An 18,579-nucleotide genomic window follows, 5' to 3' on the forward strand; every position below is an offset into this window, starting at 1 on the left:
TCTCGACGCTACAGCTGAGGCTATGAAGCCAGAGTGCATGTGTATGAGCTTCTACTGGGTCCCAAGCATGATACAAAGTTATTTTATTTATTTATTTATTTATTTATTTATTTATTTATTTATTTATTTATTTATTCATTCATTCATTCATTCATTCATTCATTCATTCATTCATTTATTCATGTATTTATACTGTCAGCCCCTACTGGGATCATTGCAGAAAGGGTAAGGTCATTATTAAGTCCACATATGCACTCGGTAAAGAAAACACGAGCACATAAACTGTTATACAGTGTGGAAATGTATGTCTGAAGCACCTTCTAAAAAGATTCCTTAAATTTCTTCGATGCCAAGCAGAATCAAACTCCTGTCATAAAGGTTCCTCGAGGACAGCAGCCAGATGCTTTAGCAAAAGGCTGCGGCATAAGTGCTCTAGGCATGTGTTGCTTTTCAATGAACGTCTTTCACGCCAGCGCTTTAGTGAGCTGCGCACTGAATGTACTGGGTATGTGCCGCTCTTCGCTGAACCTTTCGCCAACTTGGGTCACTGAGTTTTTGCCACTTATTGTGCAGCAAGCGAGGGAACAGTTCTCAGCGTTTGAATGCACTGGCAAGCCACGCTTCTCATTGCAGAGGCCACGCGTGGACTTCACGGCAGCGTCACTAGGTGACGCAGTGTGTCTGGAAAAATGTGTGAGAGAAAAACCTGGCTGTCGCATGATGTGTTTGTGAGCATTTGCATGCACCAGCACGCCATGCCTTTCGGAGGCCATGCACAGGCTTCGCGGTGGCACCGCTAGATGGTGCCGAGTGCTATTAAGGAAGTGCAGAAGAGGAGTCCTGCTACAGTACACGCCTCATACATAACTCGTTTCGACGGTGGCAATACGCTGTGCCGCTATATTGATTCAATGCTAAACGCGTTACTGTCGACAGTCATTGTGAGATGGGTTCTCCCAGAATATTTTGCATGCACAGCAGGTGACACAAATGTAGTGCTTATATTTTACGATATGCAGTGCGGCATGCAGGCAAAGGACATATGTTGTACCATTTCGTCCTTTCTCTGCTGTCATGCCCTGCATATAGTAGATTACCAACTAGCCCGGTCTCACACCTTGCTTCGTTATATTAGAGCTGCAGTCGTGTCGCCCTCTTTTTGTTTCCTAAAAAGCTTCTAGAAGTTCATGTGCTGTTTTATGTTTGCTCCTGCCCAGAGTCTTCACCTCGAAAAAGCACAGTACTCCTGTGCAGAATTCGCAGCCAACTGAAAGGTGCGCAGTGATATGTCTTTGAATTTTTGGTGTAATCTCTTGTCTGGCCATTAACATAGAAACCGGTTCGCAAGTTGAAGGCATGTTTCATTAAAAGGCCCTTATGCAGGCTTTTGTGTGTGTGTGTATCGCCTAGTTAGGTTCAAATTGTTGTTCCGTGTACATTGGACACGGCACAGCACATTGCATTCCCAGCATCAGCATTGTAGGAAACCCACAGATCAAGCAAAGGCTGACACCTGCTCTCCAGTGGTGGTTGCTAAATGCCTTCGTTAGTGTGCAACTTACACACTGAATGAATTTTCCATACAAAGAATTTCCATACAGACAGCAGGGAGTGGGAGGACGGGGGGAGTGTATAGAATGCCTCAGTGGCTATGGCAGAATACAAAGGTGCTTTAAGTATTTATGTGTACATTAGGAACCCCAGGTGGTCAGACAATCAGTCTGGAGCCCCCTACTTTACATTTCTCATAGCCCATGTACAGCTTTGGAAGTGTTCGTTCCTGAGGACCAGTGGAAGGCAGGTTCTTTTTTTTTTTTTAATTGCGACTGGGTAATTCAGTTGGCTGGAAAAGGCTACCCCGGAGACCAAGCTTTTTATTTTTTAAGATATCCCGATTAAACTTTCAGGGCATGTTTACATCACCAAGCTATGAGGAACTGCAATGTTTCATCAAGCTGTGTTTATTAGTTCCAGAGTTATTGAGGTTTAACTAGGGGGTTCATATGTATGCTTGAGGAAGAGCCTGTAGAAATCCCAGGACATCGTAGGAAGCAGAAATTCACTGTGATGATCCCTTAATAGATATCCCAGGGGGCTACAAAGCCTTTTTTTTTATTTTCTCTCCGAAAATGTTTAACACAACTTTGAATTTGATGTAGCCACTAATGACCACATTCATCAAAAATTAATTGCTTATTATAAATTAACTGCACAACATTTCAAAAAGAAAGAAGCTTGTTACACCCTGTCAAAGTCATTCAGGAACGGAATAAAAAAAAACGGCACACAAATCTGAAAAGCAGTTCTTGAGATATCGCCTTCCCCAGCACCACTACTAGTGAAAAAATCCATTCTGAGAAAATGGACCTTAAAGTTGACACATGTGTTTTTATTAGAAAGTTCTAGAAGAGCCTCTAATTAGCTCTTGCGGCTCCAGGCACACTCAATGTGTCGGATTCTCGACTGGTGACAGCCGACAGCACGCTTCCGCCGCTGCAAGTGTCTACGCAGTCGGCACTCGCTGCGGGAGATCGAAGTTCGATGCTCATACAAGTCTCATATCGCGCTTCCGTGCACTGAACATTTGCACTGTCTTGGGCTTCGTTGCCAGCATCGCCAATGAAGGTGAAGGCCACAGAACGAGTGAAAAAAAAAAAAAAGCTGAGAAAATAATCTAAAAGATTGCGCAAGGCAATAAGCAGCTCACAATCGGACGTCTGTCGAGGCGGACGGAACAAGAGGAAACGACACGAGCGCGACGGGCGCGGCATCGAAGGGAGCAGGCGCCGCCGCCGCCCGTGCAGCAGCCAATGGCAGGCGCGCTTTGGCCCGTGGGATTTGAAGCGCCGCCGGTGCCATTTTGCAAGGTTGCAAAACAGAGACGAGAGTTCACGGTCAAAACGACACAAGGTGCCGCGGGCAGGCCGCATGGGCAGGGAATGGCTCATGCGCTAAGTTTGTCTTCATTTCGATATTGGGCATGTTTTCTTAAGGCCGCGGTGGCCTCAAAAGTAGCTTTTTTTTTACTTTGCGGTTGAATTAAGTGCTAATAATTACAGAACAGGTGGTTTATGAGACATACAACTCAAAACTATTGTTTTTCAAAAATTGACTTTTTCGTGATTTTTCAGTTTTCCCCTGAAGAAAATGATAGGGAAAACCAGCTACCCAAAGAGATGTCTCTAATGCCAGCCTGCCAATTCTCCGAAGGCAGGCCTGCCCCGCAGTGAGGCTTGAGGGTTGATAGGAGTACATGGTCATGAGCAGGAAGCATTGTTACTGATGTACATGCCTGCAGATTGGCTATTTTAGCCCTTTGTTGGTCAGGGAGTCTGGGTAGGATTTCTGCAAAGAGAGTGTGTATGTTGTGGCATGTTGTGCAGAGGGTATTCAGCATCTCCGTTTTCTCTCTCTGATGAGAGGAGATTATTGGGCAACCTTGTTTGGAACTGGAGAGACAACATATGTAGCTGTAATGCCTGTGTGCGCCCCCCCCCCCTTCTTTTTGTGCTATAGCTGAACCCACCTAGATCATATTTTTGTAACATTAAAAGGACTGAGTGGGCTTACTTAAGTGGCTGGAGCTAAAATCTCCACCCTCCTTAAGGTGATGCAGCGTAGGCTTTAGGCTCTACGAACAGTCAGTATGGCCATGTAATTGATAGAAAAAACTGTGAGAAGGGTGACGGAGAGAAAGATAATGCTTAAAGAAATGCACGCAGTGAACTTAGTGAGGGTTTTGAGCACTGCACACTACCCTCACTATTGAGCTATGACCAACCCGGGCTGTGTGATGAGATACAATAAGTTACATGCTGCCACTGGGGAGATCATCGCCCTCACCTGCGTTGAGTGGCAGCTTACATTGGTTGAATGATAAACAAGGATGAAGAAAGTTTCAGATGTGATGGAGGGCAATGTTTGGCTTTTCATAATTATGCTGAAGACTAATTGTCAATAGCCTGGTGAGGGGAATGAGTTTGTTAGCCTCTTGAAGCCATGCATAAATGAACGATGATCATGATCTCGGCTAATATTGTTAGCAATATGAAACTTCTCTGGCAGAGAGAAGGTGTCTGAGGTGGCATTATTTGACAGCCATGAAAAGTTTGCAGCGTGTAAAAAGTGTTGTGGGGATCCTTTGAGATTGCGTATGTGGCACTGGTTCCCAGTTTTGGACTACACTGGTTGTTTCTTGCGAGGGAATGTATGGGAGTATGTGGTCTTAGGAGCAGTTTTGTTATGACACGAGAATTGTCTAAACTTGCATGACTAAATATTAGAGGCTGAACAGAATTCTTGTGTCCAATAAGAGTTAGTACTGCAGTTGTGGGGTACTCTAGTTCTATCTGCAGCACAATATCATTTTAAGATGTGGCAAATTTGATAGGTGGTTGTCTAAAAATTATGTATTTCTGGGTCTCAATGCTCCATTCAGTCTTATAGACATAGAACAATGAAAATACAGTATCTGCACTTACTGCAGCTGATGAAAAAACTTGAATTGTCAGGGCTGCTAGTTGTAAGTCTTGATTGTAGATGCATTTAACATTTAGCATAGCAAAGCTGCAGGCTACAAGGTGATAGCACTCATGATGTTTTCTTGCCATTAACAGAAAACCACCTCCCCGTTCTGACAACAGATTCAGAAAGTAAGTTGTTGGGTGCAAGTATTGTTAACCCATGTTGTTACAGTACCACATCTGCAAAGAACCTACTCTATGGAATGTAAGTGGTAAATTGTACTTCCTGCTTAACTGATGAGCACTTTATGATGCTCTTCTTACTGACTGGAAAATCAGAACTCGGCGTTTGAAGCATATTTTCCTGGATAAGGTAACTTGTGACTTTCTGGAGTGTGACTTTTGCTACATGGGTTGTAAGAATTTTTTTTTTTTTCTGTGAAAACCATTTGGTCGGTGTTATTTGCCGCACGATCTGCAAGGATGTTTGTCTCGCAAATTGTGACCACTGCTTTGCAGCCTCTTCCTTTCGTCATGAGCAGCACATCTATTTAGGCTTTGATGTGCAGAGTAGTAATGTCTCAGACAGATATCTCTTACGTGTGTTGCCTGAGGTACCTTGTGTGATTTCCCAGTGGTGCATGTGGTTTTGAGACCATGGAAGGGCATGTGTGTGCCGTACTGAAATTGCAGGCGTGTATGTTCTTTCCTGCTGCTCACCACTTTGGCTTACTCACAGGCTGGGTTGGTTATATTAAAGAATTTGGGGTGTTATTAGGCACCAAACCTGTCTGTGTTGTGTGTTGTTGTTTATTTGTGCTTTCCTTAGGCTAATACCCAAGAATGAGGTAGACGTGCAGCACATCATTCCACTGTCATGATACAGGGGGTGTGTGTGTGAGGTCGGCATAAACAAATATATTCCCACATCTTTCAGTTGAGTCGTGTTGTAGGCAGAATGCACATACCTGTAGTAAGGCATGCATGTCTGCTATTCTGGGGTCTTCTGTGATCCACCCGGATTAAACAAAGCAATGAGACACTGATGTCACTCTTTCCATGATTCAGAGTTTGGCTCATGACGATGCACGCTTGAGAAAGCATGGGCTAGGCCAAGATGAATTTCTGTGTTTAGCTGGAAGGTCCAAGGATACTTGAGTTTGAGTTTATTTTCACCACAATCATGTTAGTACATTGCTCTGACACACACACACATTAAGAAAAAACTGTGGCATGGAAGGTGGGAAAAAAGCTGTGATTTGAAACTCTGCTTGACTCGCACCACCTCTTAGCAAAACGAGGCGGCTAAGTGTCAGCATGCAAAATGTAATACGTGTTATAAAATAATGAAATATAATACACGCTACAATATACACACAAAAGTAGCACAGTATAATATACACCAAGCAAAATGGGCTGACTGTTCAAAAAAGGAAAATTTGTGAAAGAGGTAATGTAAAATTTATTCATTGCAGTATTGAAAACTAGCTACAAAAGCTCCTCTATTTCACAGTTAGAAAAATATATTGATGACCTACTTGCATAACTGGCAACTCTTATGACTTTATCATAAAATACCCAATCTTGGACAGATATGTCTTAGGTGTGTTAATTGTTCACAATTGTCGTATCGACGCGAGTTTTCACTAGTCTAGTTTTGAGAAAAACTGTCTTCTAAAGAGTACAGATGCAGTCGCTCTGATTCTTCCTAGCTTGATTTTTTGTAGCCCCCCAGTAGTGGCACAAACTTACAGAATAAATTAATAACTGGAATTTTGGCTGCTGTCAAGTGAATACATTATAAACAATTCTGTTTGTGGCCTAGATCATTCTCACTGTTACTTTAGAGCAGAGTGCCTGATCACAGCATCCCTACAGAAAAAAGTCAGCAGGTCTTTAATAAACAGTTAACATGTTGAGTAATAAACCACTGTTTAGTACCTTTCACCAAATTTTAATATTTTTGGGGCTTTGGCTGCAGTGTTTTTCATATTCTGACGTTGGTAGATCTGCACCGGGCATGTGTTCAGGTCAGTGCTGGATGGGATAGTGCAGGTGTGAGTGGAAAAGAGCCACCTCTGAAAAGAGGAGCAGCATGTGCCACAACATCTGTGCTTCTTGTGCCTGCACTACAGGTGATCTGCGTCACTGTTAGTGGGATGCTAGTTTGGTCGTGCAGTATCTTAGCCAGCCTTACAATTCGTGACACTGCGGCTAGGACTATGCATACAAGGCGCAAACCTTCACTGTGGCATAGCGTGGACACTGTGGAGCACTTTTTCCATGTGCCAAGTGCAGTAAAGGAAGCCACGTGGTTTGAAATAATCTGGGTCCCTCCACTGCTGCATCCCTTGGAGCTCACCTGTTTTGGGCCACCTATTTTGGTTGGCATTCATCATAGTCTGCTTTGAAAAATGCTGTTGGAATCTGGCAGATGCTTGCCTCACGCTACAGTGTGCACTAATGCAATGCCCAGTCATTGGCACATCTTCCTTGCACTCAAGTTTGAATTGTAGTGCTGGTGCCACACAGTGGGTGCTCAATTTAACAGTACATGTCACTCGGGGTCAGACTTTTTTTTTTTTCAGTGTGTCAATGACCTAGTCCTGTCCTGCTGTTTTGTCTGGCTTCTTTAATGTACCAATATGCACAGTGCTGTGAAGGTGTGTGAAGCATAACAGAGTAGCTGCTTTGGCTGGCTGGTGAAACATTGTTTCATCTGGAAGCATTCATCAGGAAGTGCCTTCTCTTATTCTTTGTGAATTGTGTACAAAATAAGGTTTCCTTTGATGAAAGTGTGTGAAGTAATGTTCTGGATATTTAAACTAAAATGTTTTTGGAAAGCCTTTTCGTGCGTCTGAAGGCATGTTGCGGAGAAAGCGCAAACTCTAAAAAACTCATGCTAATGATAACTTGACCTCACACTCTCTCTAGTCAAGGCCTTGAGTTCGGAAAAATGCACTTTTCATCTAAGTTCAACTTTTTCAACCAAGCTTTTATTGTAATTCTAATTGTTATTCACCTGTTGTGTGTTCCACGTTTCACTGTTATCACCTCTCTGTCAGTGTACTTTTGTATGTTTTTTCCTATACGGAAAAAGTGGACAGAGGTTCTGACAATTTGTCCACAAAATATATTGAAGTACCCTGTTTCAGAAAGAGCTGCATGCGATTACAACATTGTGCTCTCAAGTTGTGGCCCTCCTTCTCAACTCATATTCTTGTGTGGCTGTTGCTGTGTTTCCCCACTATGCACTGTATTGCTCTTGTGCAACAGGAAACACATTGAGCGTGGTATTGATGAGAGCTAGTAAAGAAAAAGGCAGACAGTAGTGCTTTGGGCTCCTTTATTAGACAGCTGCCAGCTTAACCCTTTCAGGCACCACTTGCAATTATGCATAGAAAAAAATCTTTTTATATATAAACATTCTTTTTAAGACCTAAGAAACACAAAACCATTGAATTCCTGAAAGTTATCATGAAACTTTATTATTTGCAACATCGTACACAATTGTGTACACAGCGCCTCGGTGGTCACAAAATTCACTTGTGGAATGCGAGGAAGCAATTTCTCTCTTTCGTCAGGCACAGTGGCACGGTGCATTTCATGCAGAATATCCGGGCGCCTCGTGTGCACTTCTCGAGCTTGCACCTAATTCGCACCTTCTGGTCGCGGGATTCGGGCCAATGGTCAAAGTAGTTGTAGTGCGCGTCGGTGCAAGGAAGTGATATTCTTGCTTTTTTGCCCTGTCTTTTGTTGTGGTGCTTGGATCTCTGCAAGAGAAGGCCTTCCACGCTTTTTCTCGGGTAGTACCAACTTAATGCTTCGGCAGCTTGCAAGCGAAAATTCATCAAATATAGGAGTTTAGCTCTAGGCAGCGTTTGATTGTCACGGTGGTAGTCCAGCAAAGAATTGCAGGTACCCAGGTTCACAAAAGGAAAAAGTACTCTCAGTGTCCACTTCTTCAGCTTGCGTTTCCCCTGCAGCAGCATCTTCCTCTTCTGTGAGGTTGGTGAACACAGCCGCAACGCAGGCGTCGGTCGCTTCACACGTGGCTTCTTCTTCGTCACTTTCCCCGACGTCTGAAACATTTATCAGCAATGAGCTCCAAAAGCCTTTCAGCTGTCTTTTGGGTTTTCTTATGCTTGTTTGCACTGTAGAAAGAACGATGAATGGCCAAAAAACCTGGAAAGAAAATCAAAGCAACTCTCAGCGTTCTTCATTTCTGCAGCGACCACGGCGCCTTGTACACAATCGTGTACACATGCGCGTGCGAGCGTTAGCGTTCGGTCATCTCCTCAGAATGGATGAAATTATCACTCCTCGGTACTTCATATAATGCACAAACGCGTCTAATTTTTTTCGCTTGCTACAATAAAAAAAAGCGGCTCTAAAAAAATAAGAACTTGACTCACCGCTCTTTGCTGCTCCAGCGTCCGCCATTTCTTGTTTTGATATGGACATCTTCACCGAAATGCGACAGATGGCGCCCAAAATGCACATGGTTGTCAGTTTAAAGTTTGGGAATGCGCTAAAGCCAACCTAATAGAAAATTGCGCGCCCTAAACGTGAAAAAAAACACCAGAAGTACAATGTACACAATTGTGTACAAGGCGCCTTAAAGGGTTAATCTTTCCAAGTTCTGCGTTGTGAACAAGTAGAAAACTGGAATGCATCATTGTGTTTCTGGGTTCACCTGTATTTGTAGCAGTGGCATAAACCCAAAATGCACCTCTCAGACTACAAGCTTAGGACCCAGCTGCTGAGTGAATGCATATTGCACTTACATCTAATTATGTGTTAATGAATGAATTTATGCTGACGATACAGTTGACGCCCAAACTTTATGGCCACAGGGTGCGAGAAAAAGCTGAACATTTCTGCAGCCTGAGCACGAAGACTGGCATTTGGCCTGTAATAATGCATAATGTATAACAATGTATTGTTTTACAATTTTACTGGCTACGGATGCAAATTGCTTGGAAATTCAATGCTTTCTCATAGTTGTGCTCCATAAAGTTTTGATGCTCACTGTACACTGGTGATTCTGCCACATGGGGAACATTCTTAGAGCCCTTTGTTTAAGCCCTGTTTTGCAAGCCTTTGGTAGGGGAACATTACCATCTGAAAACATTGCTGCCAAAAACTTTAGTTAAGTATGAGATGTATGCACGGAACCCATCTTGCGCATGAGCTGCTTTTGTTGATCCCTATCACCTCCAGAGCATGATGTATACACTCGTGTAATGGCCGCACTCTTTTTCTTTTTCTTTTTTGTGACCTTGAGGTGTGGCTCTTACATGGGGTTGGCCTGTTCAGTGCTATTTTTTTCTTCTGTGCTTAATTGCCACAATCCCTTTGAACCAAAAGAGTGAATTCAATTGTTTTCATAACACATTTAATAGTTTACGCATGGACGCTGACGCACATGATGACTGTTTAGTCCTCTTGCTGCTGCTTAGGCTCTGTTCAGCAGCACACTCATAGATAGGCGTCCTCTGTGCCATCCATCGCGTTAGATATGCATGTTACTCTAAAGCTTTTCACAACAATGAATGCACCACATGCAATGTGCAGTGTCTCTTTTGACTTTTTGGATTGGGCTCCTAAGTTTGGGATGTGGCTCTTTAATGAATGCAGCCTTTACTTGGGCATATACAGTACTTCCACTCTTGCAGAAGTGCTGCTGAAATGCCTAAAATTATTACAGTATTCACATTGCACGCAGTTCTTAAAAGCTTCGCTGTGTTGAAACCTGTCGAAACTGACTACTTGCTTGGTTATAATGGTGCACACCAAACGATTACTGCAGGTACCGTGCAAGGCGGCCCCCAAGGACATCTGTAGATATGCCCAAGCCTTCTGTCAGCAATGACGGCAGGACTGCCAGTACTAGGTAAGTGCCATGTGCACGATGCAAATATCCTTGAAGAGAGAATATGCTCGAAGTTGGAACTTTTGTCAAGACAGACTTAGCAGTTCATCTAGGGGGAACTAAACTGAGGCTCACAGGCTTTTGAGCTTAGTTGCAGACTCTAATACTAATTAGGCTTACAAATAATGTGCAGCGCATTGATTAGTTCGTAACAGTGGTATTTCTTTTACGGAGAAAAGCTCTTGTCCTATTGCATTGTCAGACTTGTGGCTTTTGGGCATACAGTGGAACCTCGTTAATTTGACCCTCATTAGTTTGGAAAACCAGGTAATCCAGGCTCGTCCTTTGGCAGGCATATGGATTATTTAATGGCATCAAACCCTCATTAATTTGCACATATTTGGTCGTACACCAGTTAATTTGGACAACTATTATAGCGAGATGAGCCCAGAGCACCGCAAAGGTGCCGTGCAAAAGAGCAGAATTGGTGCTAGTCGCCAATTGAAATGAAGTGGCCGAGTCCGCATCGCCATAATCATGAACGGAAACCAGATGGGAATGACAAAAACGGTAAACGTTTAGTGTCTATTTGTGAATTCATGCATTTAGCACTGCATGTGACGCTGCGTTAGCTGCACATGCCTTCATAACTGCATAGTCACCATCCCCAATTGTGTCGATTAATGACCATGGTTCGTGGCAAACAGTAGTTTTGTTCCTACTCTGTGCACATGTTGGCTGCATCCCTTCAAAACTGCATGGTCGTCATGCATGATCGCATTGATAGCGACTATGGTTTTGGTCGCAGTGGTTACGGTGGGCAGTAGTTCCCTTTTGACTTGGCTCAGTGTCAGAAACATGGCAGAAGCTGTTGAGAAAGAAGACCGATTCTACCGTGGCTACATCGCAATGGATGGACTATCTGTTGCCAACACTCTCACGGGCAAAAATATAATTGGGATGTGCCAGTGCTAGTGAAACGTATGCCTACTTGGATGAAAATGCAGGACTTGTGCAATGGCCAAACGGGCCCAACTGCGAAGGAATTCATAAGACCCTTGCTGATGCGAGCACTAATCAGTCATGAGATGACAAGAATTGCTGCTTCTGTACTGATTTTGTGTGAAATAGAAGCAACTGACCAACGTTCTTTGCATCCGCAGGCTAGTCATATGCGTATGTATCGTTGTCATTTGTAATTCTAATATTGCTGCAGCTGCTGCCAAACATTGCTGCTGAACTTGTGTTAACTTGTACTGCCAAGCTTGCGTCGTCTCGCGCGGCCTTCCGGGTCTGGTCAGTGAAGAATGCCTACAAATGCGGAGCTTGCCAAAAGAATTGATGACATTGAATCCAAGCTTGGAAACGTAAGCAAAAAACTTCTTGATGACATTTTTGGGAAATTTCTGCTGAGGGCGAGCAATTCAGGCATAGACGTCGTAGAACTTAAGAAAAGAACTGATACTTTGGAAACTAGCGTGGAATTTCTAAACAAACTCGTCAAAAAGCTGAGTGCTGAAAATGAGCTAAAAGCCGAAAACAAAGCTTTACAAGCAGACAACAACACTCTTGCAAAGAAAGTTGGCGAACTGGAGCAATATTCTCGATTAAGCAACGTCGAGATTAAGGGCATTCCTTGCACACAAGGAGAGGACTGTGCGACAGTCATACAAACTATTGGCAACAGAATTGGTTGCCCAGTAACGGCCACTGACCTTGACGTTGTTCACCATGTTCCTACTAAAACAGAACATAAGGATATCATCGCTCGCTTCTGCTCGAGAACGAAGAAAGCTGAGTTCATCACGAAAGCACGGAAAGCTAGACTCTGCCTGAGTGATATTGGCCTCGCAACAGCAAAAGAGAACCCTGTCTTCGTTAATGAACATTTAACACTTGAAAACAAAGCTCTCTTTTGTAAAGCCTTGGGTCTGAAAAAAACGAAGAACTGGAGATTTCTGTGGACAGACAACTGTCAAATCAAGGCCCGGAAAACAACTGAAAGCCGCGTCTTTCGCATCGCAACCGAATCCGACCTTTCAGTGATAACCTAACTCTAATCCACCTTGCGCCACGCCTGTCACCTAGGCAAGTCTCACAATTTTGTCCTATCTAACAGCTAACGAGTTAAACAATCTTCTTTCAAATCATCAGCGATCTTTCTTGCACTTGAATGCGCACAGTCTGCGCAAGCACTTCGATGAATTCTCCGATCTCGTTTCTTCATTCACCTTCCCATTTTCGGTCATCGGAGTACCTGAAACTTGGTTGAGCGAGCACGATAAACACCTTTTCTGTTTTTCTAGTTTTGTTCCTGAATATTCCAATCGTCCATGCAGCAACCATGGCGGCGCAGCGCTGTATATCTATTCAGATATTACTTACAACCGAAGGAACGATCTTGAACTTAATCTAACTAATTGTGAAGACGTTTGGATTGAACTCAAAAATGACTTCCTCAACATAGACAACAATGACCTAATAATTGGTTGCATATATCGTTCACCCTCGTCATCAGCAATAGATTTCTGTACTGCTCTCCATAACGTCATGGGACTGCTAGCAGATGAAAACAAAAATGTAATAATTATACGCGACATCAACATTAACCTCGCTGATAGTATGTCTACTAATGCTTTACATTATTCTGATTGTTTTAACAGCGTTGGTTATCAATGTTTAATTAAGATACTGACACGATGTGCTAACCACCCCATAGGTACATTAATTGACCATGCATTATCAAATTTGGCGTATGTACCAGATGCAGGTGTTATAATGACCGACATAACTGATCACTATCCTATATTTTCAAACTTTCACTATACTCATGGCTCCGAAAAAATCACGTACACGAAGTTTATACTAGACAAATTCTTTGACGCCGTGTCGAACCTTGACTGGTCCCCAATCTTTTCTACAAGTGATCCACAAAAAGAATTTGCCCAATTTATCTCTATGCTTAAGTCATGTTTTGATCATCATTTCGTTCAAGTTAAATGCAAAAAGAAGTACGCGTCGCCTCAGAATCCATGGATAACAGATAAGCTCTTAGCTTTAATGCGCAAAACGGATAATCTTTATAAGAAAACCAAACGACAGCCATTTAACAAGAATTTAGCCATTCGGTACAAAAAGTTTTCTAACCAGCTTTCTGCCACATTGAAAAAAAGCTAAAAAAAAACATGGTACGAAAGTAAAATTTTGGAATGCGGCAAAAAAGTAAAAAAGAAATGGGAAATTGTTAACTCCTTCTTAAACAGGGCAAATAATCGCGAAGCTATAACAGAAATTGCTTGTCAGGGTAAGATGTACAAGACCGCCAAAGAAATAGCTGATGCTGTTTGCTGATTTTGTCTTTAGCAGTGGGCTACAGTCACCTGCGTATGACTATCCCGTGCCCCAGCGCCTGCCACATTCTTTCTTTTTACTTCCAACTACATCCCAGGAAGTTCTAAACATTATAAACAACATGAAAATAACCGGCGCTGGCATCGATAAGTTACACCCTTCCCATATAAAATTCATCATCATCATCATCATAAGCAGCAGCCCAGTTACGCCCACTGCAGGGCAAAGGCCTCTCCCATACTTCTCCAACTAATCCGGTCATGTACTAATTGTGGCCATGTTGTCCCTGCAAACGTCTTAATGTCATCCGCCCACCTAACTTTCTGCCGCCCCCTGCTACGCTTCCCTTCCCTTGGAATCCAGTCCGTAACCCTTAATGACCATCGGTTATCTTCCCTCCTCATTACATATCCGGCCCATGCCCATTTCTTTTTCTTGATTTCAACTAAGATGTCATTTACCCGCGTTTGTTGCCTCACCCAGTCTGCTCTTTTCTTATCCCTTAACGTTACACCCATCATTCTTCTTTCCATAGCTCGTTGCGTCGTCCTCAATTTCAGCAGAACCCTTTTCGTAAGCCTCCAGGTTTCTGCCCCATATGTGAGTACTGGTAACACACAGCTGTTATACACTTTCCTTTTGAGGGATAGTGGCAACCTGCTGTTCATGATTTGAGAATGCCTGCCAAACGCACCCCAGCCCATTCTTATTCTTCTGGTTATTTCAGTCTCATGATCCGGATCTGTGGTCACTACCTGCCCTAAGTAGATGTATTCCCTTACCACTTCCAGTGCCTCGCTACCTATCGTAAACTGCTGTTCTCTTCCGAGACTGTTAAACATTACTTTAGTTTTCTGCAGATTAATTTTCAGACCCACCCTTCTGCTTTGCCTCTCCAGGTCAATGAGCATGCATTGCAATTGGTCTCCTGAGTTACTAAGCAAGGCAATATCATCAGTGAATCGCAAGTTGCTAAGGTATTCTCTATCAACTTTAACCCCAATTCTTCCCACTCCAGGTCTCTGAATACCTCCTGTAAACATGCTGTGAATAGCATTGGAGAGATCGTATCTCCCTGTCTGACGCCTTTCTTTTTAGGGATTTTGTTGCTTTTTTTGTGGAGTACTACGGTGGCTGTGGAGCCGCTATAGATATCTTCCAGTATATTTACATATGGCTCATCTATACCCCGAACCTCGATTCCGTAATGCCTCCATGACTGCTGAGGTTTGGACTGAATCAAACGCTTTCTCGTAATCAATGAAAACTATTTATAAGGGTTGGTTATATTCTGCACATTTCTCTATCACTTGATTGACAGTGTGAATATGGTCTATTGTTGAGTAGCCTTTACAGAATCCTGCCTGGTCCTTTGGTTGACAGAAGTCTAAGGTGTTCCCGATTCTATTTGCGATTACTTTAGTAAATACTTTGTAGGCAACGAACAGTAAGCTGATCGGTCTATAATTTTTCAAGTCTTTGGCGTCCCCTTTCTTATGGATTAGGATTATGTTAGCGTTCTTCCAAGATTCCAGTACGCTCGAGGTTATGGGGCATTGTGTATACAGGGTGGCCAGTTTCTCTAGAACAATCTGACCACCATCCTTCAACAAATCTGCTGATACCTGATCCTCCCCAGCTGCCTTCCCCTTTTGCATAGCTCCTAAGGCTTTCTTTACTTCTGGCGTTACCTGTGGGATTTCGAATTCCTCTAGGCTATTCTCTCTTCCACTACCGTCATGGGTGCCACTGGTACTGTATAAATCTCTATAAAACTCCTCAGCCACTTGGAACTATCTCATCTATATTAGTAACGATATTGCCGGATTTGTCTCTTAACGCACACATCTGATTCTTGCCTATTCCTAGTTTCTTCTTCACTGTTTTTAGGCTTCCTCCATTCCTGAGAGCCTGTTCAATTCTATCCATATTATAGTTCCTGATGTCCGCTGTCTTACGCTTGTTGATTAACTTAGAAAGTTCTGCCAGTTCTATTCTAGCTGTAGGGTTAGAGGCTTTCATATATTGACGTTTCTTGATAAGATCTTTCGTCTCCTGCGATAGCTTACTGGTTTCCTGTCTAACGGCGTTACCACCGACTTCTATTGCGCACTCCTTAATGATGCCCATGAGATTGTCGTTCATTGCTTCAACACTTAAGGTCCTCTTCCTAAGTTAAAGCCGAATACCTGTTCTGTAGCTTGATCCGGAATTCCTCTAGTTTCCCTCTTAGTGCTAACTCATTGGTTGGCTTCTTGTGTACCAGTTTCTTCCATTCCCTCCTCAAGTCTAGGCTAATTCGAGTTCTTACCATCCTATGGTCACTGCAGCGTACCTTGCCGAGCACGTCTACATCTTGTTCATACAAGATGTAGGGTTCGCGCAGAGTATGAAGTCGATTTCATTTCTAGTCTCACCATTCGGGCTCCTCCACGTCCACTTTCGGCTAACCCGCTTGCGGAAAAAGGTATTCATTATCCGCATATTATTCTGTTCTGCAAACTCTACTAATAACTCTCCTCTGCTATTCCTAGAGCCTATGCCATATTCCCCCACTGACTTGTCTCCAGCCTGCTTCTTGCCTACCCTGGCATTGAAGTCGCCCATCAGTATAGTGTATTTTGTATGACTTTACCCATTGCCGATTCCACGTCTTCATAAAAGCTTTCAACTTCCTGGTCATCATGACTTCATGTAGGGGCATAGACTTGTACCACCTTCAATTTGTACCTCTTATTAAGTTTCACAAGACCTGCCACCCTCTCGTTAATGCTATAGAATTCCTGTATGTTACCAACTATTTCCTTATTAATCAGTAATCCGACTCCTAGTTCTCGTCTCTCTGCTAAGCCCCGGTAGCACAGTACGTGCCCGCTTTTTAGCACTGTATATGCTTCTTTTGTCCTCCTAACCTCACTGAGCCCTATTATATCCCATTTACTAACCTCTAATTCCTCCAGTAACACTGCTAGACTTGCCTCACTAGACAACGTTCTAAGGTTGAAAGTTGCCAGGTTCAGATTCCAATGGCGGCCTGTCCAGAGCCAGGTATTCTTAGCACCCTCTGCTGCATCACAGATCTGACCGCCGCCGTGGTCAGTTGCTTCGCGGCTGCTGGGGACTGAGGGCCGGGGTTTGATTGTTGTATTCCTATAGGAGTTTGTGGCCAAGTACTGCACCAGGGTGGCCAATCCTGCTCTGGTGAGAGAGTGCGTTACCGGTTCTGGTCACCGGGATCAGGCCGCACTCCAGGCCTGTTTGTGCAATTTTCTCAACACACGTTTTTTTTTTGTATATTCCGGTGGACAATTGCGCGGCACCGGGATTTGAACCACGGTCCTCTTGCACGGGAGGCGAATACTCTACCGTCCCCGCAGGAGTTAAATTAAAAAATTAAATTATGGGGTTTTACATGACAAAACCACTTTCTGATTATGAGGCACGCCGTAGTGGAGGACTCCGGAAATTTCGACCACCTGAGGTTCTTTAACGTGCACCTAATTCTAAGTACACGGGTGTTTTCGCATTTCGCCCCCATCGAAATGCGGCCGCCGTGGCCGGGATCCGATCCCGCGACCTCGTGCTCAGCAGTCTAACACCATAGCCACTGAGCAACCACGGCGGGTCCTGCAGGAGTTGTACGCCTCATTTAACCTACAGTGGTGCCCTATTTGATCAGTCAAGGTGGACCAATGTGAGCTCGGTTATACCGCACAGATGGCACTTGGCTAGAGAACCTGGTATTTATGACCTGCACATGTGTGGCCATAAATAATTGAGGATATATATAATTTCTTTTTTTTAGGAGGGTTCCCGTACAGTGATAAAATAAAGGAAAAGACATTAAAAAGAAAGAAAAAAAAGAAAAAAGAGGAGGGGGAGGAACATAACAGGTGATTTGAACTCGTGACCCTTGGATGTTGCCCGGAAAGATAGCTCAGTCGGTTGGTTCGTCAGGCCTCAGGTTACTTTCAAGCGCCATAGCTCCTGCTCTGAGCCTCATACTTACGTGGAAAGGGACTAATGTTGTCCGCGATAGTGGTTGGAACTGATTGGACTGATGTTGTCTGAGTGGTTGGGAGGCATACTTTCTTGGAAAAATGGCCGCCCGAGGAGAAGAGCGAACTCGAGCGGCTTTAGAGACTAGGAAAACTGCCTTAAAATATTTAGACTTGAGGGAAAGCTTCGTTAACAAACTATAACACGGCAATCAGCACTCGAATACGACGAGAGAAATTATTGAGACGTGGAAAATTCCCTTGAAATAAATATGGTTTGCAAGACAAATGCTTGTAGGCATTGAACCTCTTAAAAGATGAGGGGGAATATGCGCTCACCGAGAGGGCATGGTCCGCACGAGACCACCACCAGGTGCCTTACTGAGACGTGGAGGGCTCTGCGGCCGGAACAAAGCCTCCCTTCTCCGCTGGCCAAGAGGGAAAAACGCGCTTTCGGATCGCTCAAGGTTGCGCGGACATAGTATAACTCTAGCGTCTAGGAAAAGCTTAAACAGGTGCGAGGGCGGCACGCATAGCGTGGGAAGCTAGCCGCCAGAATAACTACCCCAAGGACTGCTGCTGACGAGGGCGAAATACCTTCGTGTAATTATAATAACCCTAATAGGACTACTTCCGAAAGAAAAAAAAAGGAAACGGCCCAGAGGGAGGGCTATACTACGAGAGCTATGACTGATGATGTCATATATATATATATATATATATATATATATATATATATATATATATATATATATATATATATGTATATATTCATCTCATTCTGCGGGATCGCATGCACGCGCTGTTGCTTTGTCTCTGCGTGTAGTAGTTAAGAGAACCAGTTTAAGGGCGGAGAAGAAGGAAGGAAAGGAAAGTCTCTGAAGCAAAATTG

General features: G+C 43.6%; 1 protein-coding gene across 11 annotated transcripts in view; it reads left to right on the plus strand.

Moving 5' to 3' along the window:
* Positions 1-18,579, plus strand: part of roq (RING finger and CCCH-type zinc finger domain-containing protein roquin) — a 151,078-nt gene that overhangs the window by 61,779 nt on the left and 70,720 nt on the right. For 4 of the 11 annotated variants that reach the window (XM_065447688.2, XM_065447687.2, XM_065447686.2 and 1 more), the window contains 3 exons: positions 1,218-1,274; positions 4,617-4,652; positions 10,276-10,359. In XM_065447688.2, coding sequence (XP_065303760.1) covers positions 1,218-1,274; positions 4,617-4,652; positions 10,276-10,359 — 177 coding nt within the window. The remainder of the gene's footprint in view (positions 1-1,217; positions 1,275-4,616; positions 4,653-10,275; positions 10,360-18,579) is intronic. The other 7 variants (XM_065447693.1, XM_065447695.1, XM_065447692.1 and 4 more) reach the window with 2 other exon arrangements.

The sequence above is a fragment of the Dermacentor albipictus genome, unplaced genomic scaffold (assembly GCF_038994185.2).
Source record: "Dermacentor albipictus isolate Rhodes 1998 colony unplaced genomic scaffold, USDA_Dalb.pri_finalv2 scaffold_14, whole genome shotgun sequence".
In the NCBI taxonomy this organism is placed as follows: domain Eukaryota; kingdom Metazoa; phylum Arthropoda; class Arachnida; order Ixodida; family Ixodidae; genus Dermacentor; species Dermacentor albipictus.